The sequence below is a fragment of the Hemiscyllium ocellatum genome, chromosome 39, assembly GCF_020745735.1.
Source record: "Hemiscyllium ocellatum isolate sHemOce1 chromosome 39, sHemOce1.pat.X.cur, whole genome shotgun sequence".
Taxonomy (NCBI): domain Eukaryota; kingdom Metazoa; phylum Chordata; class Chondrichthyes; order Orectolobiformes; family Hemiscylliidae; genus Hemiscyllium; species Hemiscyllium ocellatum.
The window spans coordinates 5,837,237-5,861,484 of record NC_083439.1 but is presented as its reverse complement, the minus strand read 5'-3'; the positions used below and the strand labels follow the sequence as shown (position 1 = coordinate 5,861,484).

The 24,248-nt window shown below is 40.3% G+C and overlaps 1 protein-coding gene across 6 annotated transcripts in view; it reads left to right on the top strand.

Moving 5' to 3' along the window:
- The window catches only part of kif23 (kinesin family member 23), a 48,634-nt gene that overhangs the window by 2,451 nt on the left and 21,935 nt on the right, over positions 1 to 24,248 (top strand). For 3 of the 6 annotated variants that reach the window (XM_060853033.1, XM_060853036.1, XM_060853032.1), the window contains exons 2-9: positions 6,845 to 6,908; positions 8,180 to 8,308; positions 8,402 to 8,507; positions 8,936 to 9,072; positions 15,660 to 15,775; positions 17,711 to 17,881; positions 20,702 to 20,737; positions 23,755 to 23,867. In XM_060853033.1, coding sequence (XP_060709016.1) covers positions 6,845 to 6,908; positions 8,180 to 8,308; positions 8,402 to 8,507; positions 8,936 to 9,072; positions 15,660 to 15,775; positions 17,711 to 17,881; positions 20,702 to 20,737; positions 23,755 to 23,867 — 872 coding nt within the window. The remainder of the gene's footprint in view (positions 1 to 6,844; positions 6,909 to 8,179; positions 8,309 to 8,401; positions 8,508 to 8,935; positions 9,073 to 15,659; positions 15,776 to 17,710; positions 17,882 to 20,701; positions 20,738 to 23,754; positions 23,868 to 24,248) is intronic. The other 3 variants (XM_060853035.1, XM_060853038.1, XM_060853034.1) reach the window with 1 other exon arrangement.

The window sequence follows — 24,248 nt, the reverse complement described above, 5'->3', positions numbered from 1 at the left end:
CAAAGTTTTACCTTCGCATCCACCAATAACATTTATCGTATCTGTTGCTCCCGATGCGGTCTCCTCTACATTGGGGAGACTGGATGCCTCCTAGCAGAGCGCTTTAGGGAACATCTCCGGGACACCCGCTCCAATCAACCACATCACCCTGTGGCCCAACATTTCAACTCCCCCTCCCACTCTGCCAAGGACCTGGAGGTCCTGGGCCTCCTTCACTGCTGCTTCCTCACCACCAGACGCCTGGAGGAAGAACACCTCATCTTCCGCCTCGGAACACTTCAACCCCAGGGCATCAATGTGGACTTCAACACTTTCCTCGTTTCCCCTTCCCCCACCTCACCCCAGTTCCAAACTTCCAGCTCAGCACTGTCCCATGCCTTGTCTGGACTTGACCTCCCTGCCTGTCTTCTTGTCCACCTATCCACTCCACCCTTTCTCCCCCCCCCCAACCTATCACCTTCATCCCCTCCCCCACTCACCTATTGTACTATATGCTACTTTCTCCCCACCCCCACCCCCACCCTCCCCTCACTTATCCCTCCACCCTTCAGGCTCTCTGCCTCTATTCCTGATGAAGGGCTTTTGCCCGAAACGTCGATTTTACTGCTCCTCGGATGCTGCTTGAACTGCTGTGCTCTTCCAGCATCATTAATCCAGAATCTGGTTTCCAGCATCTGCAGTCATTGTTTTTACCCAGTAATTATCCCTGACTAGTAAGATAAACTGTACATATTGCCATCATGCAATAAACCACTACTAAAGAAAAAAAAGTGCCCCTTCTATTGCCTATCTTCCACTGATAAATAGAGGCCCTGGACTATGTGGCATTTGAAAATACAACATGGTGCTGACCTTCTGAAGGGCAACCAGGCTGAAAAAAAAATCCTGGTCCTGGAAGTGATGCCTGCCTCCAATGAATGAGGGGAAAAAATAAAGTTGTCTTGCAAAGAAAGCTAGAGTCCCATGATAGAGCAGACTTATTGGCATGTTATTTTATTTCTAGTAACTTGGCTTTTGTTGGCAGCACTCCATACCTAAGGGGAGTTGATCTTATCCAAAAAAAAAGAGTGGCACTTCTGGCAGTGAAAACTGCACTGGAGTGTCAGGCTGGAGTTTTGTACTCAAGTCCTGGAAATAGGAACTTGAACCTGGAGCCTTGTGATTCAGAAGTGAATGCTTCTAATTGAGCCAGAAATAACAACAAAAGTTGAAACTGCCTTTCTGGACTGTACCTCTGGTTGTTCTGCAACTTAATGTTGTGTTCCAAATGTCTTTTTTACTCTATTCCACTGATTTCTGTAGCAGAATTAAAATTTTAAAGCTGGTTCTGAGATTCAGTCAGTAGTAAATTTTGTCACTGGAGCCCTGAGTACAATGAATGCTCTCTCTCTTCCTTCTCTGGAGGAAGTAGCTGTTGGTACTGTGAGCTATTTCCCATTCCATTGCACAGTGATGTTCAAATTGCTGGGACCCCTATCATACCAGCAGTAAATTTGTGAATATGACTTGTTTGACACATTTGTTGCTTTGGAATCCCTGTCATGGCAAAAGTGGTAAATTCAGCTGTGTAAACAACTCAGGGTGTTGATGAATTTTGCTAAAAATTGAGCTTTCTTTAGGTTTCACAAAATTTGATTTCTGTGACAAGTTTTTCCTCATTCTCTATTTTGTCGTCTCTCTCAGCCCCCACAGCCCCCAATATATTTCATTACGAAAATTAGTGAATGGCTTTCTTTTAAAGAAATACATTCAACATGTGCAAATTAGGGGCAGAATTGTCACTTGTAATGAGTGCAAAGTGAGAATTAATGCTTTAACACACACTCCCATTTTCTACATGAAGACCAGCATAACCCTTATTATTGAGCTATGCAAGTTCAATAGAATATGGAAGCAGGTGTGTTGATGTATTATTAATAGCCTGAAAACTGCGGTCTGAAATTGAATAGGTATGCTTGTTTGTTGTCTAAAGTCAATTCCAAACTCGTGCTGATTTCCTATAAGCTGCTGAGGGATGTGAAATTTATTTCTATAACTATATGGTGCCTCTACAAGCAAACATCTAGAAACAATATGCTATTGAGACCTGTATGTTATGAATGTTGCTGAATTTGAATTGAATGTTAGTGCATAACAAGTCATAGGATTTTTGCTAATGTTGGGAGCATGCTAAAAAAGGCTTAGTCTGATAATTCGATATGTCTTCTGAATCTATTTATCTGCCTTGCAATAAATGCTTACTTTTAGAATATTCTTCAAAATCTTCTGCAATGACAAATAATTGAAGTTCTGCAATTTTGTTGCATTTTGTTTAACCTCCAGCTAAATAAATGCTTTATTTAGGTCGCTTACGAATTCTTACAATGTATGAACTTAACTGTTTTCCCTCTTTGTAATTTGATCCTACTTTTAAATGTTTACTTTCATAAAATGTAATAGATTTTATTCACAAAAGGAAACAAATAAAAGCTCTTGATCTTTACATCCTGTTATTAAGAAAATGGTAGAGTCTGTTATGATGAATGTAATAGCAGAGCATTTAGAAATACATAATGTAATTAGAGTCCACATGGATTCATGAAGGGGAAATCATGCCTGATAAATTTGATATATTTATTAGAATTTGCGCCCTCTTGTGGTGCAACGGTACTGTCTCTACCCCAGGTCCAGGAGGCCCAGGTTCAAATCCACCTGCTCCAAATGTATACTAACATCTCTGAGCAGGTTGATTAGAAATGTAGACTCAATAATAATTTTAAAAAAGGCTTCTTGAGGATGTAAGGTGCAGGTTAAGTAAAAGCGAAACAGTGGATGTAATATATCTGGATTTTCATAGGATGTTTGATAAGGTATCTTAATGTATGGTACTTCAGATAAGATAAGACCCCATTGTGTTGGAGGTAATATATTAGCATGAGTAGAGGATTGTCTAACTAATAGAAGACAAAGATATGGGGGGCATTTTTAGGATGCTGGGGCCACAATTATTTACCACGTTATATTAATAACTTTGAGGAAAGAGAGTGTACAGCAGCCAAGTTTGTGGATGGCACAAAAATAGGTAGGAAGGCAAGCAGTGAGGATGACAGATTGCAGTAGTATATACAAAACCGAGTGGACAAAAACATGGCAGACAGAATGTTATATAGGGAAATGTGCAGTTGTGCACTTTGACAAGAAGAATAGAGGAGCTGAATATCATATTTTTTAAATGGAGAAAGACTGTAGAAAGTCATACACAGGAATTTGGGGTTCTTCTTCCATAAATCATCAAGTTCAACAGGTCATGGGGGAAGGCAATTGAAATGCTGGCCTTCCATTCTAAAGGAATGGTATATTCAAATAGGGAAGTTTTGCTGCAACTGTCCGAGGCAATAGTTAGACTACACCTGTGAACGGTTTGGGCCCCTTATCCAAGGAAAGATATAGAGGAATTAGAGACAGTCCAGATAAAGTTCATGAGGCAGATCCAAGGTATGAAGGAAATGTCTTTTGAGGAGAGGTTGATAGGATGGGGTTGTACTCATTGGAATTTAGAACAAATAGAAGCTGAAGATATGTCTGCCGGTGGCAGGGTGTTCAAGTTGGGGTGAATGAGAGGCTAGGATTGTTGAGAGGAGAGCTTATGAAAGTGCATTAGGTGATTGCAAGCAAATGATATTGAGCTTGTATAAGACGCTTGTTAAACCTCAGCTGGAGAATTGTATACATTTCTGGGTGCCATATTTAGAGAGAATGGGAGTGCACTGGAGAGTGCAGAAGGTTTTACAAGAATGGTTCCAGGAATAAGGAACTTTAGTTATGAGGATAGATTTGAAGGTGTTGGAACTCTTCTCCTTGAAGAAAGGACTAAGAGGAGATCTAATAGATGTATTCAAAGTTGTGAGGGGACAGTGAGCAAAATAGATGAGGAGAAACTGTTTCCACTCATAAAAGGAACATTAATAAGAGGATGTAATTTGAAAGTGATCTGCAAAAGAAGCAAGAGTGAAGTGCGGAAAAATCTTTTCACTCAACAAGTAGTTAGGCTTTGGAAGTGTGGTAGAGCCAGGTTCATTTGCATTCAGGACAGCATTGACTGATTATTTAGATAAAATAATGTTCAAGAGTATGGTGAAAAGCAGGGCATTTGCACTCTAATAATGCATACTTAACGAGCCAGTACAGGCATGACTGGCTGAATGGCCTCCTGCATTGTAAAGTTTTCATGATTCTGAGATTTGTTTTAACTTGTGGGAGTGTCTAGGATGAGAGGGCATAGTTAAGGGGCTGTCCAATTTACTGAGGAGGGAATTTTTTTCTGAGAATGGTGAATCTGTGGAATTTTGTTACAATTGAAATCTGTCTAAGCTGTCATTACGCATATTTAAGGTTGAAGTTTTTAATCAGTAAGGGAATCAAGGGTTACAAGATAAAGGCGGGAAAGTGAAATTGAGAATTATCAGATCAGCCGTGATCCTCTTGAATGGTGGAGCAGACATGATGGGCTGAATAGCCTACTTCTATTTTTATGTCCTATGGTAGTGATGTGTACTATTGTGGTTGTGGGTATGTTTACGCAAACCTTGATGTATAATATCATTGATGGCTGTCCCTTGATTTGAGGATGGTGTCCCCCAGGATTGTGAGTTTCTGCCATTGGTTTTCATGTGACTGCACAAACTAATTCTTGACCTGTACGTTATTTTTGGCATATTGGGCAGGACATTCACGAGGTAGTGAGATCTGGAGTGCAGGATTTGTTTTCTTTTCTCTCTTTCTCTGCCTCCATATTAAGTTATTTGGAGTGAAAGTGTGTTGCAGCTTAGTGGACAGTTGTTGCCATTTTGAGCTATTGGCAATTCCTCCCAGTCATTAATGTCAATGTTACTACACAGTTATTTCAAGAAAGGATTGTACGGTGTTGTACTTTTTAGCCATTCAGGTGCACTGTCCAGTCCATTGCAAATGATTTTGCTGAAGTTTTGTCTGAATGCTTGTTAAACTGGCTTCTCAAAGTACCACACCTTTTATTTGATGATCCTCTTATTGAATGTGAGAATATGGTGGATGCATTTCAGGCAGAATTTCTTGTCACTGATACAGTTGCTGCAGTACAAGTGTGGTGATATCACCTTCCCTGAACATCAGGGTGTTTTGTGACTTTTAGAGATCTTTGTCTCATTCAACTATAGTAGTTGAAGAAGATTGAGCTGATGTAACTGATCTGGTGCTGAATCTATTTATTAGTGCTAGCCTTTTGAGAGAAGTGACTCCCAAAGAATACGAAGTAATCAATTTGTTCCACAGTCTCCCCTTCAGCAGATGGGATTTTGAATATCTGTTTTGATCAGGTCTAGTTGATATGAAATTTTGTTTTGACAACATTCAAGGACATGCTGAGTCTCTTATGTTCAAATTGAAAAGATTGTGAGTAGCTTGCACATTGGTTATCAAGTGAGCAAAGGATTTTGATAAAGTTTCTTGGCCATCCAAATCTCTGTAGAACAATCTGCAAAAATTTCAAAATTAACTGAAACAAATACTTTGATCTGCCTAATTAATGAAAGGCAAAATTCCTGCATTTTTCTTGAGCTTGCTTGGCTGCAAAGACCTTGTCAACCATTCCTCTGGAAGGTCTACTACTATAATGTCTCCTGGGAGAATTTTCTCAGCCACAGGAAGCAAGTGATTCAGGAGGATTCTTGTTGGGATCGTCCTTGCTATAGCCAAGAAGGAGATACTTCGATCGTTTTCTTGGCATTAATTATCTCTCTTGTAGTCAGAATTGTCTCATTCTTGAAGTTGTTTTCTTTCCAATTATAAAAGATCAGTGCATTGAAGTCTTGGTGAGCAAAAGCTCACCAGCTTTGAAGAACTTAGCTATAATACCATCGGGGCTGCAGGCTTTGATTTTCAAGTGTTTGATTGGTTTCTGTAGCTCACCCATGAATGGAGATCCGCTATGTACACTGTCATAGCCGCCTTGGGGATAGCCTGGAGAATGTCAGCTGTCGCTGGATTCCTGTTTGAGGAGTTATTCACTTTGTTGAAGGATGATCTTATCTTTTGTTCAAATTGCAATCATGGATTTCGTTAAGGGCGTTGTAGAACATATCCTTGACTCAGGTGAAGATGTTAAGGAACAAGACATAAATTTTGATGTCTCTAGCATATTTATCACAGAGTTGAGTTGTAAGTGTAGGGTCATGAGCCTTTCATTTATATAATTGGAGAGTTCTGACATCTATTAAAGATCCAATCTGTACAGCAAAGAAAAAATCCATGGATGTGAGTGTCATTGTTGATTTCTTCCTCCCAGAAGGTGTAACCTGTGTGTTCCTTAAGTTCCTCCCCAGAAAGGTGGGTCTGACTGAGAATGACAATGTTAATTTTGTCGAATGCCCTCCAGTTCTGTAACGACTCTGAGAGTCTCGATAGTTGATACCCTGTATTTGCTGGGTTTTTCAGACGATCATTCTCTCTGGATTATTTATGAAAGTCTAGCATTTCAATTGCAAAACCTTAGTATTTTCTCTTTTTGTGAAGGTGTTAACCCTAAAGATGAGGCGACCCAGCCAGAAGAAAGTTTTTTTTCCAGGAGATCTTTTCTCGCCTCGTACCCTCTGCTTACTCCAGTGGGGTCTTGAAATAGACTGGTCGGTCACAGATCCAGCTGCCCAAAGGCACTATCATCCCAACACTGCTGTCCAACCACCTACATTAATTTTCAACCAGGGATTCTTAAGTTCACCACCCTGATGCAAATAACATTTCACCTTAGTTAGTCCCTGATATAAAATAATTTGTAGTCAACTGCTTAATGTGATCCCAATTTTAATTTAGAATGTTCTAATACATACAGGAGGCTCCAAACTCCCAGAAGACCAGTAAAGAAACCATCAAACAACCTCAAAGACCCAGTTGGTGTAAGTGTCAACAAGCCCTTTTTCTGTATTTTCTTTGTTGTAATATTTGATGCGTCTATCGAAGTCATGTTTTATTTAATATAATTGGAAGTGAATGCCAGCTGCACTGACGAGAGTTTAAGAAATTAACTGAAAACTATTGTAATTCATTTTCCAATTTCACAAGTCTCCTTTGGTTCAATATATTTTTCATTGTGACATTTCAAGGCCCACTAGTTTGCTGTGAATGACAATAATTATGGTGAGTTTTAAGAAGCTTTGTAGCTCAGGTTGAGGTTATGGATGTAGGTTTGTTCGCTGAGCTGGAAGGTTCATTTTCAGATGTTTCGTCACCATATGAAGTAACATAATCACTGAGCCTCCGGTGAAGTGCTGGTGGTATGGCCCGTTTACTATTATTTAAACCAGCCACCACATACTGCAGCATAGAGGAACTGCGAAGAGCAGAGGAAAATCACCAATACAGAGTATTCAATAAGAACAGGAACTCAATGAACATAATCCACCAATTTCTCAGTAACAAACCCAAACAAGCAGGCAAAACGTGTCCAGAAACCCCAGCCACTCTTCCCCCACATCAAAGATATCTCGGAAATGGCTGCCAGACTACACCATCCTCTTGGCATCATGGTAGGCCACAAACCCATCAACACATTAAAACAGCAGCTAATGAACTTGAAAGACCCTACACAGACAACAAGCAAAACTAATGTCATTTACAAAATACCGCGCAAGAACTGTAACAAACACTGCATTGGACAAACAGACAGAAAACTAACCACCAAGATACATGAACATCAACTCATCACAAAAAGACACAACCCACTCTCTCTATTATCTTTACGTACAGATGAGGAGGGACAACATGTCCACCCAAGACATGCGCGAGAATTCCTAGAAGCATGGCATTCCAACCGCAAATCTATCAACAAACACGATGACTTGGACCCCCCACCCCCCCCCCCCCCCAGCGAAAAAAGAACACAGGCAACCCAAACGCATAAATAAATAAATACCACCAATGCTTCACTAGAGGTTCACTGATAATGTTACCTAGTATGGTGACAAAACGTCTGAAAATGAACCTTTCAACTCAACGAGCAAACAATAATTGTTAATATTTGGAATTCTGAATTACTACAGCTGCTTGGGAGGTGGGATCACATTTCATTTTTTTAATCCCCTTGATTCTGTGGCAGCAACTTCAATTTTGAGTCTATTTGACAATTTTGTTTAAAAGGACTGATCCTAAGCATTGATGATTTTATCAGGTTTATTGCCGGGTCAGACCACTGACCTCTGAAGATACTGAATGTTGTGTTGAACTTATCAGTAATACTACAATACAGCTCCATCCTCCTGACGGGATTAAAGTCAACAGGAATGGTGAATTCAAAGAGGTAACCTGAAATATGAGACCCTTTTGATAATAGCCTTTTTCTCGTTGGTAAAATTACTGTGTGATGTTAAATTCACTAATTTTGGATTTTTAGATGCAGTATTCTTTTAAAGAAGTGTTTGGAGCCTTTACAACCCAGAAGGAACTATTTAATGTTGTCGCACGACCCCTTGTGGAAGATCTGATTCATGGCAAAAATGGTATGCTAAAACTTAATTAGGCCAATGCAAAATAAGTAGGACTGCTTTCCAACTCTAGGATAAAAAATTCTTGGTCATTTGTATTAAGAATTACTCCACTGTTATATATCTGATTCAGCATTCCTGAACCTCTAAGTGATTTAACTCAGCACCCAACATGATCTATCTGAATGAATCAGAGTTCAAGTTATTAGGTTCGAATAGAAAAGGGTACATGAAGGCATAACTGTTGTGACTTTATTTGGTTCTATCTTTATCTGGCTTTATGACATAAAACAGCAGGGCTGTAAACTAGCAACAAATAGCTAGCACAGCAAGTTCTATTACTAGTACCATAATGTGAGGCAATTACCTTTCCAATGTAATTGTATTTGGGCAAGGAGGCAAGAGTGTTACTGCACCTGAAATGCATGTCTGCTGTCTGTCAGGTTTGCTGTTTACTTATGGTGTTACTGGAAGTGGGAAAACGCACACAATGACTGGATCTCCTGGAGACGGAGGCCTTCTGCCTCGTTGTTTGGACATGATCTTTTGTAGTATTGGACCATTTCAAGCAAAGCGATTTGTAAGTATTACTGAAGGTAATTCACAATGTTAGAACATAGAACATTGAAAAGTGCAGCACAGAACAGGCCCTTCGGCCCACGACATTGTGCCAAGGATTAATCCTAATGTAAAATAAAATAACCTAACCTACGCACCTCTCAATTCACTGATGACCATGTGCATGTCCAGCAGTCGCTTAAATGTACCTAATGACTCTGCTTCCACCACCACCGCTGGCAACATATTCCATGCATTCACAAACTCTAAGTTTCTTACCAAACTTCTAACTTGCTCATTGCTTCAAGAGTTAAATGGAAGACTGTCTTAAAAGTGAAGTCCCTAGTTATTTTAATTATCTGTTTTGCTTTTGATAGGTTTTTGATTTTTTTTTGAGTGGTTCCCTTCTAATTGAAAATGTCTCGCTTTTGGGATTAAAATTCTGGTCATTTGGTATCAGTTGGAAGCCATCTTTACTTTCGTACAAAATGCTAATTTGTAGCATGAACTTTCCACTTCTATTCCAATAGTTTGCCTTAATTGTGACCAATTGACTACTAGATTGTTCTTGCAGTTTTCAGACTTTCTTACAGTTTGAGTGATATTTGATGATTTTCACTAACACCTGCTCGGAATTTAAAGAGTTTGCAAAAGCTCATTTCAGACTTGGATTAAAAAAATGTATAAAAGGGGGAGAAAGTTCTTATGTGAATTGTGTATGAAACAAATAAGTGGCCATTGATTTATAATTAAGCATTTGAAGAATATTTTTGTCAGGTGGGGATTGAACATGAAAGTGAGATTAGAACAGATATATCTGATGTGGAGCTAGACATGAACATTGACTGAAAACCTTGTCCTGACATTTAACATTGACAAATCAGTGCTAAATCTAAGCACAACCAACTATGTAAATATGGTGACAAGAAGATTATATCAGAGATTTGGAACTATGTGATCTGTAATTTGTCTCCTACTGCTCTGAAGGGAAATCTAAAGGGTGTACTCTAGACCACCTTTACGGATGTGTATGAGAACATATGTCTTACCCTGAAGATCTGCAAGGTGAAGGTCCACTGTCCACTTGGTGTCTGACATTGTGAGGCAAATCCCAGATGTTCGAGCTCCATGGGGAAACCTTAGAGATTGTTGACCGCTTCCAATACCTCTGAAGTGTCCTGTCGGCCAAAGCAGCTATTAAGGAAGAGATCCAGCATTGCCTTTAGTGTGCTAGCGCAGCCTTCAAGTGTCGGAGGAAAAGGGTCTTCGAAAACCACAACATTAGATCTGACACCAAGATTATGGTTCATACCTGTGGTGGTTCCTGCCCTCCTATCTTTGGCTCTGAAACGTGGACTGTCTACGGCAGACACCTCAAGGCACTACAGCAGTAACACCAGCACTGTCTCTGCAAGATGCTGTGAATCTGCTGGGAAGAAAGGTGCATCGACACCAGTGTCCTCGACTGGGCCAGTATCCCTAACACGAGGCACTGACCACCCTTGATCAGCTGTGACGCTCTGGGCATATCGTCCACATGTCTGATACGAGATTCCCCAAGCATGTACTGAACTTTCAGCTTTGAAATGACACGTGAGCCACAGTTGGACAGAGGAAGCTCTTCAGACCCTCAAGACATCTCTGGGGAAGTGCAGCATTGCCACAGACACCTGGGGAATCACTAGTCCAAGACCTTCCAAAGTGAAGGAGCAGCATCCGGGAAGGCGTTGAGCACCTTGAGACTTTTTTGGAGGGAAAATAATGGAAACCAGGATAAAACAGTGAAAGGAATGCACTGCCATACTAATATCCCAACCACCCTTCCTGTGACCACTACCTGCCCAAGTGTAACAGAGCTTGCAGTAATCACATTGGTCTGTACAGCCACCTACAGACTCACCCTGAGTGGAACAGCATCATCTTCGATTGCAAGGCACTGCTGATAATGATCCCCCCCAAAGTCTGTCCATGATCTATTCGGCAGAAGTCAGGAATGTGATTGAATATACTCCACTTTCCTGAATGAATGCAGTTCCGATCACACTCAACATGACACCATCAAGGGCAAAACTGCTTGTTTGATGTGTCGTATAATGCCTTCAATCTTTGCTCCCTTCACAAGTGACACATTGACAACAGTGTGCATCATCCACAAGGTGCTCTGCATCATGCACGCACAACGGCACTTTTCAAATCCATAGCCTCTATTAGATAGAAGGGCTAGGGCAACAGGTACTGGGAGCACTGGCACTTGCAAGTTCCTCTCCAAGGTGTACACTATTCTGAATATTAACACTCAGTTCCTTCTGTCACTGAGTCAAAACCCTGACACTTTCTTCCTCACAATATTGAGTGTCCATACAGCTCCAGGACAGTAGTAGTTCAACAAGACAAATACCACTACCTTCTCCAGAATGATTGGCCATTATCAGTTCCCTGTAGTGAGGAGTTTGGTGTAATCTGAGGAGGTAGGAGATGTGCTAACTATGTATTTTGTCTTTTTTTCCAGTGTGAATACTGACAATGTTAATGAGAATACTGAGGTACACACTATTAGACTAGACAGGATTGAAGTTCATAAGGAGGTGGTGTCAGCAATTCTGGAAAATGTGAAAATAGTTAAATGGGATTTATCCGAGAATTCTTTGGGAAGCTAGGATGGAGATTGCAGAATCTTTGGCTTTTATCTTTGCTGTCCATTGTCTACAGCAATAGTGCCAGAAGACTGTAGGATAGCACATGTTGTCCTCTTGTTCAAGAAGGGGAGTAGGGACAACGCTGGTAATCATAGACCAGTGAACCTTACTTTGGTTGTGGGTAAAGTGTGGGAAAGAATTATAAGAGAGGATTTATAATCCTCTAGAAAGGAATAAGTTGAATAGGTTTTGTGAAGGACAGGTCATGCTTCACAAACCTTATTGAGTTCTTTGAGATGGTGACCAAACAGGTGGATGAGGGTAAAGCAGTTGATGTGGTGTAAATGGATTTCAGTAAAGCATTTGATAAGGTTCCCCATGATAAGCTACTGCAGAAAATATGGAGGCATGGGATTGAGGGTGATTTAGCTGTTTGGATCAGCAATTATCTAGCTGAAAGAAGACAGAGGGTGGTGGTTGATGGGAAATGTTCATCCTGGAGTTCAATTGCTAGTGGTGTACTGCAAGGATCTGTTTTGGGGCCACTGCTGTTTGTCATTTTTCTAAATGACCTGGATGAGGGTGTAGAAGGATGGGTTAGTAAATTTTAGATTAGACTTACAGTGTGGAAACAGGCCCTTCGGCCCAACAAGTCCACACCGACCCGCCGAAGCGCAACCCACCCATACCACTACATTTACCCCTTACCTAACACTACGGGCAATTTAGCATGGCCAATTCACCTGACCCGCACATCTTTGGACTGTGGGAGGAAACCGGAGCACCCGGAGGAAACCCACGCAGACACGGGGAGAATGTGCAAACTCCATACAGTCGGTCGCCTGAGTTGGGAATTGAACCCGGGTCTCAGGCGCTGTGAGACAGCAGTGCTAACCACTGTGCCACCGTGCCGCCCAAAATTTGTGAATACAACTCAGGTAAGTGGAGTTGTGGACAGTGCAGAGGTACATAGATAAGCTGCAGAGCTGGACTGAGAGGTGAAAAAGTGTGAGGTGATTCACTTTGGAAGGAGTAACAGGAATACAGAATACTGGGCTGATGGTAAGATTCTTGGTGGTGTGCGTGAGCAGAGAGATCTGTGTCCATGTACGGAGGAACCCTAGCATTCGATTATGTGAATATTGGATTATCTGGCAAGATCACAAGGTCCCGATGCTTGGCTAAACTATGTTATCGGTATTTGATTATCGGAATTCGATTAACTGAATGAAATATTCCCCGCCCGTGTCCTTCGGATAATCAAGATTCCTCTATATGTAGTTCCCTGAAAGTTGCCACCCAGATTGATAGGGTTGTTAAGAAGGCATATCGTGTGTTAGCTTTATTAGTAGAGGGATTGAGTTTCGGAACCATGAGGTCAATGTTGCAGCTGTACCAAACTCTGGTGTGGCTGCACTTGGAGTATTGCCCACAGTTCTGGTTGCCGCATTACAGGAAGGATGTGGAAGCATCAGAAAGGGTGCAGAGGAGATTTACCAGGATGTCAAGCAACAATTTGATTTCAGATAGTCAACATGGTTTCATCAAGGGCAGGTTGTGTCTCTCAAACCTCAGAGTTTTTTGAGAAGGTGACCAAGCATGTAGATGAGGGTAGGGCAGTTGTCATGATATACTTGGACTTCCGTAAAGCCTTTGATAAGGTTCCACGTGGTAGGCTGATGGAGAAAATGCAGAGGTATGGAATTGAGTAATTTAGCAGTTTAGATTAGAAACTGGCTTTCTGGAAGAAGGCAATAAGTGGTGTTTGATGGAAAATATTTAGTCTGGAGTCCAGTTACTAGTGGTGTGCCACAAGGATCTGTTTTGGGTCCACTGCTGTTTGTCATTTTTATAAATGACTTAGACACAGGCATAGGTGGATGGATTAGTAAATTTGCAGATGACACTAAAGTCGGTGGAGTAGTGGACAGTTTGGAAGAATGTTACAGGTTGCAGGGGGATTTGGATAAACTGCAGAATTGGGCTGAGAGGTGGCAAATGGAGTTCAATGCAGCTAAATGTGAGGTGATGCACTTTGGGAAGAATAATAGGATGGCAGATTACTGGGTCAATGGAAAGATTCTTGGTAGTGTGAATGTGCAGAGGGATCTTGGAGTCCATGTGCATAGATCCCTGAAAGTTGCCACCAAGTGGATAGTGCTGTTAAGAAAGCATACAGTGTGTTAGGTTTCATTGGTAGAGGGACTGAGTTCCAGAACCACAATATCACGCTGCAACTGTACAAAACGCTGGTGCGGCCACACTTGGAATATTGTGTACAGTTCTGGTCGCCCCATTACAAGAAGGATGTAGAAGCATTGGAAAAGGTGCAGAGGAGAGTTACCAGGATGTTGCCTGGTCTGGAGGGAAGGTCTTGTAAGGAAAGGCTGAGAAACTTGCATCTTTTCTTGTTGGAAAGAAGAAGGCTAAGGGGAGATTTGATAGAGACATATGAGATGATCAGAGGATTAGATAGGGTAGACAGAGAAAGATTTTTTCCTAGGATGGTGATGTCAGCTTGTATGAAAGGGCATAACTACAAATTGAGGGGTGATAGATTTAAGACAGATGTCAGAGGCAAGTTCTTTACGCAGAGAGTGGTAAGGGCTTGGAATGCCCTACCTGCTAAGGTAGTCAACTCAGCCACATTAGGGAGATTTATCAATCCTTTGATGAGCACATGGATGATGATGATGATGATGGGATAGTGTAGGGGGGGGGCGAGCTGAGAAAAGTCCACGGGTTGGCGCAACATCGAGGGCCGAAGGGCCTGTTCTGCGCTGTATTGTTCTATGTTGCCTCCTATGGAGGGAAGGTGTTATGAGGAAAGGCAGAGGGACTTGAGGCTGTTTTCTTTAGAAAGAAGAAGGTTGAGAGGTGACTTAATGGAAACCTACAAGATGATCAGAGGGTTAGATAAAGTGGACAGTGAGAGCCTTTTTCCTCGGATGGTGATGGCTAGCATGAGGGGACATAGATTTAAATTGAGGAGTGATAGATATAGGACAGATGTCAGAGGTAGTTTTCTTTACTCAGAGTTGTAAGGGTGTGGAATGTCCTGCCTGCAACAGTAGTAGATTCACCAACTTTAAGGGCATTTAAATGGTCATTGGATAAATATATGAATGACAATGGAATAGTGGAGATTAAATGGGCTTCATATGGGTTTCACAGGTCAGCGCAACATCGAGAGCCAAAGGGCTTATACTGTAGTGTAATGTTCTATGTTCTATTCCTTTGAACAAATTTAATTCCAGTAGCCAAAGGGCTCTGTACTAGTTCATTGGTCTGAAGTTCCCTTTCATCTGAAAGAATTGCTGTACTGTGAGCATGGGTTTGTGTTGGAATTCAGTTCCTCTCTGTCAGTTCTAAGAAGCAATAGATGTGTGTGTAATATCCCTGTTTTAGGTCAGAAGTCACAGGCCACCATGTTATAGTACGACAGGTTTATTTGAAATTACAAGCTTTTGGAATGCTACTGCTTTGTCAGGTGAAGTGCTCTGCACGCTCAGGTAAAGGAGCAGTGTTCCAAAAGCTTGTGATTTCAAATAGATCCTTTGTACTATAACCTGGTGTCATGTGACTTCTGACTTTGCTCGCCCCAATCCAATACCAGCATCTCCACATCATCCCGTTTCAGTTTCACACCATCATAGTTTGCTCTGGAGATCATCAGGCATTTCCGTTCTGTCATGCCAGTGAGGACAGATGTCATTTGTCAACCTAGAACTCTGTGTTCTGCACAAGGTCTGTCTATTGATATTGTTAAATAGAACTACAACCTGCCAGATCTTGGTAATTCCGGTGCCACTTAAATCTTGTAACCCATATTCTAATAATAAATACAGCTTGTTGGATGCTCAAACTTGAGTAACTCACTTCAAGTTTGCTACCATGCACAATCTTGGCTCTGTCAAAGGTTTAGAAAGCTGTGCAACTTTTAATGATTTTGAATTGTTTGTATCATCCACAGGTTTTCAAGCCAGATGATAAGAATACAATGGAGGTGCAGGGTGATGTTGATGCTCTGTTGGAGCGTCAGAAAAGGGATGCCCAGTCTTCCACAATCCCAAAGAGCCTTTCCTCCAAGTGGGTACATAACAAAGAGGCAATGTGATGAACGCTGGTTGTGATTTTTGTTTTTCAGTCTAGGAATAGAGTTTTCAATTTATCATCTTGAAGTTTAGATTTTATTGAGCACAGTTTTTTGCATTTAAAACCCTTTTGCAAAATTTTAAGTCTGTCAAACTCATTTACAGAGGAATCTCGATTATCCGAATATCAATTATTCAAATATTAGATTATCCAAAGGAGATCTCTAGGTCCCGATGGAAGCAGCTCTTTGAAGTAATGTTTCTAACAGTCATTGCGTCTTTTGTTTACAGTGATTAAAAATGAATTCAACTTACTGAAATGCTGCTGAGAACAATCCTGGACTGATGGGAGCCCAGGCATCATCTCCAAATGACTGAATTCCTGCCCCCTCTCTCTCCCCACACACTTTCCCTGGAGGTCCACATAGGCATGTACCCTAAACCCCCCTTTCCTCGGATAATCTCTCCAACATTGTCCAGTGCAGGACAAAGGTGGAACCTGTCAAAAAGTTGCAATAAAAACATATCTGTGTGTCTGTGTGTGTGTGTGTATATGCGCATGCGCACATGCTACATGGAGACTCACTGGTGTTGGGCGGAGTTGAGGGGCATGTGGTATGCTGCTGCCTAGTCTCCTGAACATGGAGTGGACTTAGCAGAAAACTATGAGCCCCAGCGGAAAGGCATTGAATCAATTAACCGAGAAATCAATGATCTGATCAAAATAGTGCCTGGCCATCTCGTTTGGATAATCAAGGTTCCTCTCTATATGTTTGTGTGAAGTAGTGCTTTGAATGAAATCTTAATTTTATTAGATTTGGGAATGATCTTGATTATTTCATCATGTTAACCTCCAGACTCAGGGAAAGGTTCTTAAAGATCAAGGGTTGCAGTGGGAAAATGGGAGAATCAGGTTGAAAAACTTATCAGCTATGATTGAATGGAGGAGTACATGGTTGAATGACCTAATTTCTGCTCCTACATCTTAAACCTTTAAAGTGACTTTCTCTTATTTCTTCCTCGCTTCTGAAATCATGATCACCTCCAGACATCCCTGTCCCAAACACCCTGACGTGCCTTACCCTGGAGAGCATTCTCTGTGGTGTCCCCTTGCTGCCAGAAATCCCACTCATATAATGGACATACACCAATTCCTACTGGGTTCAGACTGGAACTTGCTTTGGAACACAACTGAGAATGCGTGTTAACTTCAGTTACACACTGTGGTTATTTGTTGCTTGCCTTGTCTGTATGCCAAATTTGTGCCTTTAATAATGCAGGCTTTACTGTGAGTGCTTACTGTTAAAACTTTCTATTTTTTTTAAACGAATTGAGAGTTAACATTTCTACTGTAGCGGATACGATGGAAGTGGGGAGGAGTTGATCTAATGGCTTCACCTTTATAGTGTTGTGAACTTAATTTTGCCTACCTTCTATTGTGCACTCCATTTGTATTCCAGTAATTAACCATAAACACTTGTTACTTTACCTCAACCATTCCTACGTGTTTTTCGAACTGAAAACAGCTTCCTGATGTAAAAGAAATGTCCATGATTTGATACCTTTTCTTATTGAGTTAGCTAATCTCTATTGGAATAGCATTATGGTTTTCGTAGTGTCACTGCCTCTCAAACTCTTGCTGCATTTAATAAAGATAAAATTATGTGTAAATGTCAAACAGCAATTTTTATGGGCTCATGAAGAATGCTCACTGTTTTGCTTTGAGATACAGGAATGCAGTTGAATGGAATCCACATCTCCAGTAATATTGTCACGTTTATTAAAGGCTCTCTCTAGTTTTGAAAGAACATGTAAATCTTGCATGAATGAATGCTAAAACGAAGGATTTTTTTTAAGGTGATGTCTCTTTTTGATCACAGTAGCAGTACTAAATATGTGGTACATTTGTTGGAAAATTTTCTTTTCACAGGCATAAAATGGATCCAGAGTTTGCAGATATGATTACTGTGCCTGAGCACTGCAAAGCTGAGAGAGTTGATGAGGACAGTGTTTATAGTCTATTTGTTTCTTACATTGAAATCTACAATAACTATCTTTATGATCTTCTTGAAGAGATACCACATGATCCAATCAAACCAAAGTAAGTTGCATTAAAACTTTTACAATTGCTATTGTGATGGTGTGCCACTTCATTGTCTGCCTGCCTGCTCACTAAATCCATGATGTATTTGATAAAATCAAGTAATATTCTACCAGATCAATATAGCAATGGAGGAATGACTGGAAGCTCGCTATTTCTCCAAAGAAAGAGAAGGAAAGGTGTATCACCCGAGGTTGTTAGATCTGCAACAGATTTCTGTAATGTTGCCAGAAGGAATGAGCTGCAATCTGCTTGCCCTGCAGGATGCAAACATTGCCAAGTGATTAAAAAATTGTAGAAGATGTTTTGTTTTCAATTCAATATTGAAATATAAGCATTAAAATCAGTATCCTAAGTAGAATTGTTGTCTCAAATTTGAAATGGTCCACACATTAATCCATTTAATTTCAAAGTGTGTGCAACTGGACAGACTTGCAACTGTGACCTTGTGGAGTCCATGTATGTAGAAGCTGAGAAGTGTCAGTGTCTTGAGACTTAAAACATATGCTATCAAATCAACTGTTAGCTCAATTTTAAAATGTTTTGTCTGCACTTTTGTTCTGTAATTTGAAACTTGACATGCAGAACATCTGAGTCTGGTCCCTCCTTGTGTCAATGCCTTAGTCACTCCATGATTATTAACCAAACTACTGATTTAGTTTTCAGAGTGCCAGTTAAATGCAGAGTACAGAGGCAGGAGGCCAACCATCACTGAAAAGTTCAGTCTGGGGGCTTAAGTATGTTACGGGGTGTTATGGTCTATCTGGTGCTAAGAGGCTGCCTTCAGTTATCGGCCAGCATTTGGCCTCAGCAAAGATGCTGACAACCATATAGTGCTGATACTAGGTAGAGTACTCTCTGTAAATTATATGTCCTGGGCATGTTAACTGACTCTGCCCTGCTCGCAAGCAGATAGCCGCCAACTATGCCACCTCCAACCCCAGTTGCAACTATCCACTACTAACATAGCCCAGAGATACTTTCACACAAGTTTGTGACAAGAAATTGTGCCAAATATGCCTCTAATTGTGCCACTACAGCAACTGTCTTTTTTTTAAAAACTTGGTTCAATGTATTGCTTTCAAAAAATTTGAAGATCATGGTGTGATTTTGATTCCATTTTAACATAGTGTAAGACCTCCTTAAATGATTAAATTGCTCATAATGTCAAGTATTTTTACAGAACTTTTTTTTTGTTTGTTTAAAGCAAAGTAATCTGTGCAATTTCTTGTTGGTACTTATGTTGTGATTGAATACAAGAAATTCAGCTAGGGTTTAAATACTTAGCTATGGCTTCTAAACTTACTGCGTAGGAGAATTGCATTAATGTGTTGTCACAAATTTCATATGTGCTTTCACTTGAATGTCAACTTGTCCTAAAATGGGTTTTATATTTAAGTTTTGCATAGACAAAGTTGGGATGAGCATGTTTGTACAGGGACAGTGGTTTGAAGGTGTATGGTACAACCTGTTAGGAATTGCGAAATAAGGCAAACTATCACCAGATACAAATCCAGCCCGCCTTGGAATTGTTCTGTAAGTTTTGTATTCTTGGAGGTTTTCCTATAAGACTTTCTTTAAACCTCATTGGGATATGGACTCAGAATCATAGCCTCTTTCTGCACGATAGGGGTTCTATTTGGCCCATCAAGTCCACACCGACCCTCCAAAGAGCAAGTGGCCCTGTAACTTCTTATTTGTCATGGCTAAATCCACCTAACCTGCACATCTTTGGACTGGGAAGAAACCAGAACACCTGGAGGGAACCCATGCAGACATGAGGAGAATGTGCAAATTCCAAACTTGATATTTGTTAATTCCCTAACTCATCGCAACTTCAAGGATGCTGCATTTAACATTTTTCTCAGGTGTCATGGACCAGAAGAAGCTTTCTGTTTGTGCAGTTAGCTGATTGGAGGTTAGGGGGAAGGGGGGAGTGGGGTAATGTTCAGGCTAATAAATTAGGTGCCACAATTTGCACACACAAGTATGTAAATTCACTCACTGTTCCTGTTCCTGATTGCCCCAAGATGTAAGTTTGAATGTCAGACACTGATAGTGCATTTCCCATTAGCAGTATCAAAGTGACTGTTGATGGGTGCTAATTTATATATTGAATAAACCAGAGTCTTAATGTCGATGTTAGTAACCTATGACAAGTCTGCTTCAAAAAAATTAATGCTCCTATTGAAGTTTTAAAGTAATTAAGTGCACCCATCAGTTTAGATCTTAGTGGCGTGTGAAAACATTGAATTGCTTTGAATTAACTTGCCGTGTGTGTGCTGTGACTTTTTTCTTTTCAAGTTCCTTTTGGAAATAGCTAAGTATTTCCCACTCCTTAACCTCACCCACCCAAAAAGAAAAATCTTACATTATTGTGCTTGCAAGACCAGGAAGAGAGAAGACGGGGTGATAGTTTGTATATATTGCAAGCAGTTCCGGGTCACTACTTTCACCCACTACCACTACAGCCAAATTGGCTCCTTGTAAATTTGTGTTATCTGAATGTACACCGATCCCAATCAATATTGTTGTTATTGATTTGGACACTGCAGATGTCAGTAAAAAAAATAGTTTTGAACATCCCGTCTACCATCTATTGAACTGCCATTTAATTTCAAGCCCCAACTTTTTCAAGGTGAATTGAAATCTCCCAAACCCTTTTTCTTCCTTATAATGTAACAAATTTTAAGATTTGAAAATTGAGCAGATTTCAGTATGTGTTCATTCATCTTTGTCAGGGTCCACATAACTAAACAGCTTTTTTTTAACACGACTTAATGGTTTTCTTTGTAACAATTTGCCATGTTTCTTTATTAGGTGGAACAGCACTCCTGTGCGGAACGCTGAGTTCATGTACGTCTCTAATGTACAAGCTGCCAGTGGTAATCTGAGTAATTGGTAGACTAGTTGGCTAAAATTTACCTGGTCAATGTTTTATCTTAGCTAATATTGCCCTTTCCTAGCTAACAGATCAGTACCATCAATCTATCCCATTGCTTATTAGTTCTGGTGACCAGTAGTGGCCCCAAGCATGTATAAAGCCTCTCACTGCTTGTGCTTAGCCTGTAGCAGGGAACCACACAATGCTAGCCCAATAAATGCTTGATTTTTTAACTTGCTTGGTTGCAAAAGTGTGCATTCCAGAGGATAAGTATTTAGTTTTGATTCATTGTTTAGTAAATACACCTGATGGCAAATACAGGTGTATCTTTGTGAGGTCTCTTTCCCTCCTTTCTTGGTAATGCATTTCGCTTAAACAATGCAAATATCTATTTAGTTAGGGTGGAATTTTGTGGTTGGCAGAAAGTCAGCTTTCATTCATCCTAAGGGGTAGAAGAGCTCTTCTCTAACATTTGGATGTCAAGGGTATTTCTATCAACTTTACAGGTGTTCTTGGAGGTTTGAAGGCTGAGCAGAGCAATTATTTTAAATAGCACATTGCACAACCAAGCATAACCTGAAATGCTGAGTTGGGGCAGAACTTGGGCAGTTTAGTCCTTTTTATTTATGTTGTTAATATAAAGCTTGTGCTTACAGTACAGCTTTCATGGCTTCAGGATGCCTCAGAAGCATCTCCAGCTTCTTCAGTGAAAGTAATTGTTTGTAGTGTAGGGGAGTGCAGTTTATATATGTTAAGATCTCTCAAGTAGTAATGCAGATACGCTGTTTCTGGTTATGGGGTCAATATTGGCCTAAATACAAGGAGAGGAACATTTAATATTACCTTAGTGAAACCTACAACAGTACAGCACAGGAACAGGCACCTTGGCCCACCATGTCTGTACTGACAATATGCTAATTTGATCTGCCTGCATGTGTTCCATGTCCCTTTATTCCCTGCCTGTTCATGTCTGTCAAAATGCCTCTTAAATGTTGTTATTGTATTGGCTTTCACCATCTCCCCTGGCAGTGCATTCCAGGCTCTGTTTTTAAAAAAAAAAGCTGCACACATCTCCTTTGAAACAACCTCTTCTCACGTCAAACCTATTCCCCTAATATTTGATATTTTCACCCGGGGAAAACAATTCTATCCACTCTATCGTAGAGATATTCAGCACAGAAACAGACCCTTCGGTCCAATTCGTCCATGCCAACCAGATATCCTAAAGTAATCTAGTCCCATTTGCCTGCATTTGGCCCATATCATGCTAAACCCTTCTTTTTCATATACCCACTATCCTCGCCTTTTATAATTTTACATGCTTCTATCAGGTCACCCCTCAGTTTCCGATGCTCCAGCGGAAACAATTCAAGTTTCTTCAATCTCTCCATATATCTAATACTGTTCATTCAGATACCATCCTGGTAACCCTGTTTGGCACCATCACCAACGCCTCTATATCCTGTATTGTGGCAATGAGAACTGCACACCGTATTCAAAATGTAGCCCAGCTAAAGTTCTACAAAGCTGAAGCATGAAGAAAAAAATTAGGATGTGAAATGATTATGGAAAAATCCACACTGGTTTCTTGACTTCTTAATTTTTTGCTGTCCTATACTAGTATTTCATAAAGTAAACTTGACACACACTTGTAATATAGGTTAAAAGCAAGGACTGCAGTTGCTGGAAACCAGAGTCTAGATTAGAGTGGTGCTGGAAAAGCACAGCAGGTCAGGCAGCATCCGAGGAGTAGGAAAATCGACATTTTGGGCAAAAGCCCTTCATCAGGAATAGAGCTATTCCTGATGAAGGGCTTTTGCCCGGAAAGTCGATTTTCCTGCCCCTTGGATGCTGCTTGACCTGCTGTGCTTTTCCAGCACCACTCTAATCTACACACTTGTAGTATGCCTGAACATTTTTCTTTTCAGAGTAACTTACTGCATATAAGTTTTCTACTTTGTAAGCACTTCACACATATTTGCAAAATACTACATTCAAAATAAAGTATTAGTGGAGAGTTAGTTTCTGGGTGCACAGATGGCACCCTATATTTTCCTACTTGCTTTAAATTGTTGAAGCTTTGGTTGTAAATGCCACTTTAGGATACTGATTATTATACACTCAATTCGAATTGTTTTCAAGATAAAGTGCATGATGGACAATATCTACTGTATTTGGAAACGGTAGTGAATTTGAAATACAGCTTTAAAAGTTTGTAATATCTGGGTAAGTTTTTTTTATATGGATGATTTCTACAGTTGTTTGCAGTTCTGCTTCACTGCTTAAGATGACTCCTGGTTTATTTCTCATGAACCAGGATCACTTTTCTAGATTAAACAAGCAAAATGGTGCTGTTATGTAACCTGCTCAAATTTATTGTCCTGCATGCATTTGCAATAATCTAAAATTGACATGGCAATCCTACTTGAAGCTGGCTTCCTTGGAACAATCTAGAAATGTCCTATGCAATTTATAGGCAATAAAATTTCAGTTTCTTGATAGATGCATGAATTGTATTTTAAAGTTCAGCAAAGTTAAACTGTAATGTATGAGTTAAGCTAAAAAATCATCAGGTAGGTAGAACAAGAAATGAATCCATTCTTAAGAAATACATTAATATAAAAGTCTGTGCTCTACTAGAAAGAGAAACGTATTTAGACTGTTCTTTGTATTTTCCATGTAGATAAATTTAACATTTAGTTAAAATGTTTTTTCAATTTGATGTCTGTCATTCACGTCAGTGAAACTAAGGTTTTAGACTAGTCAGTCTCTTCACTGCTGCCCAAGCCTAAAATGCATATGCAATTTATTTTTATGCTAAAATTTTGACTAGAATTTAGGTAGTTGTCCTAACCTTTTTTAAAAAAAAAGCTCCTGAGATGTATTTTGGCGCAGTGTATAGATTTCTGGTATACTGAGTACATTGTCATTGTTGGACCTTTCCTTTTAATATCACTTTGAGATTTAAGTAATCAATGTTTGCTTATAGACCTCCACAATCGAAAATTCTTCGAGAAGATTCTAATCATAACATGTATGTGTCTGGTTGCACGGAGGTAGAGGTGAAGTCTACGGAAGAAGCTTTTGAAGTATTTTGGAAAGGTGAGATTTGCACTTTAGTTGTCGTCATTTTCGTCTTGGTATTCAGATTGGTTTTTGTATCTTCCATGAAGTTAGAATGAAATTGCACCACATCCAAATGTATTTCAGCTTACATGTGGTTCTAGGATAATGCGCATTTTGGCAGCATGATTTTACTGTAACTTCGCTGAAGAATTAGGGAACGGCATTTTGGACATTGCTTACCTCCGTTGGCAATAGAGATAATTTAGTGGGTACTGGTCCTGCACATGCATAAATGTGTGCGCTGGAATCTCTGTGCCATTTTGCACATGTGCCGATGTGTAGGGTGAAATCTGCCGTTCTGCACAGGCGGCTTTCTGTGAGAGGTACTGTACAGAGCTCATCTCTGTTACCTTTTTT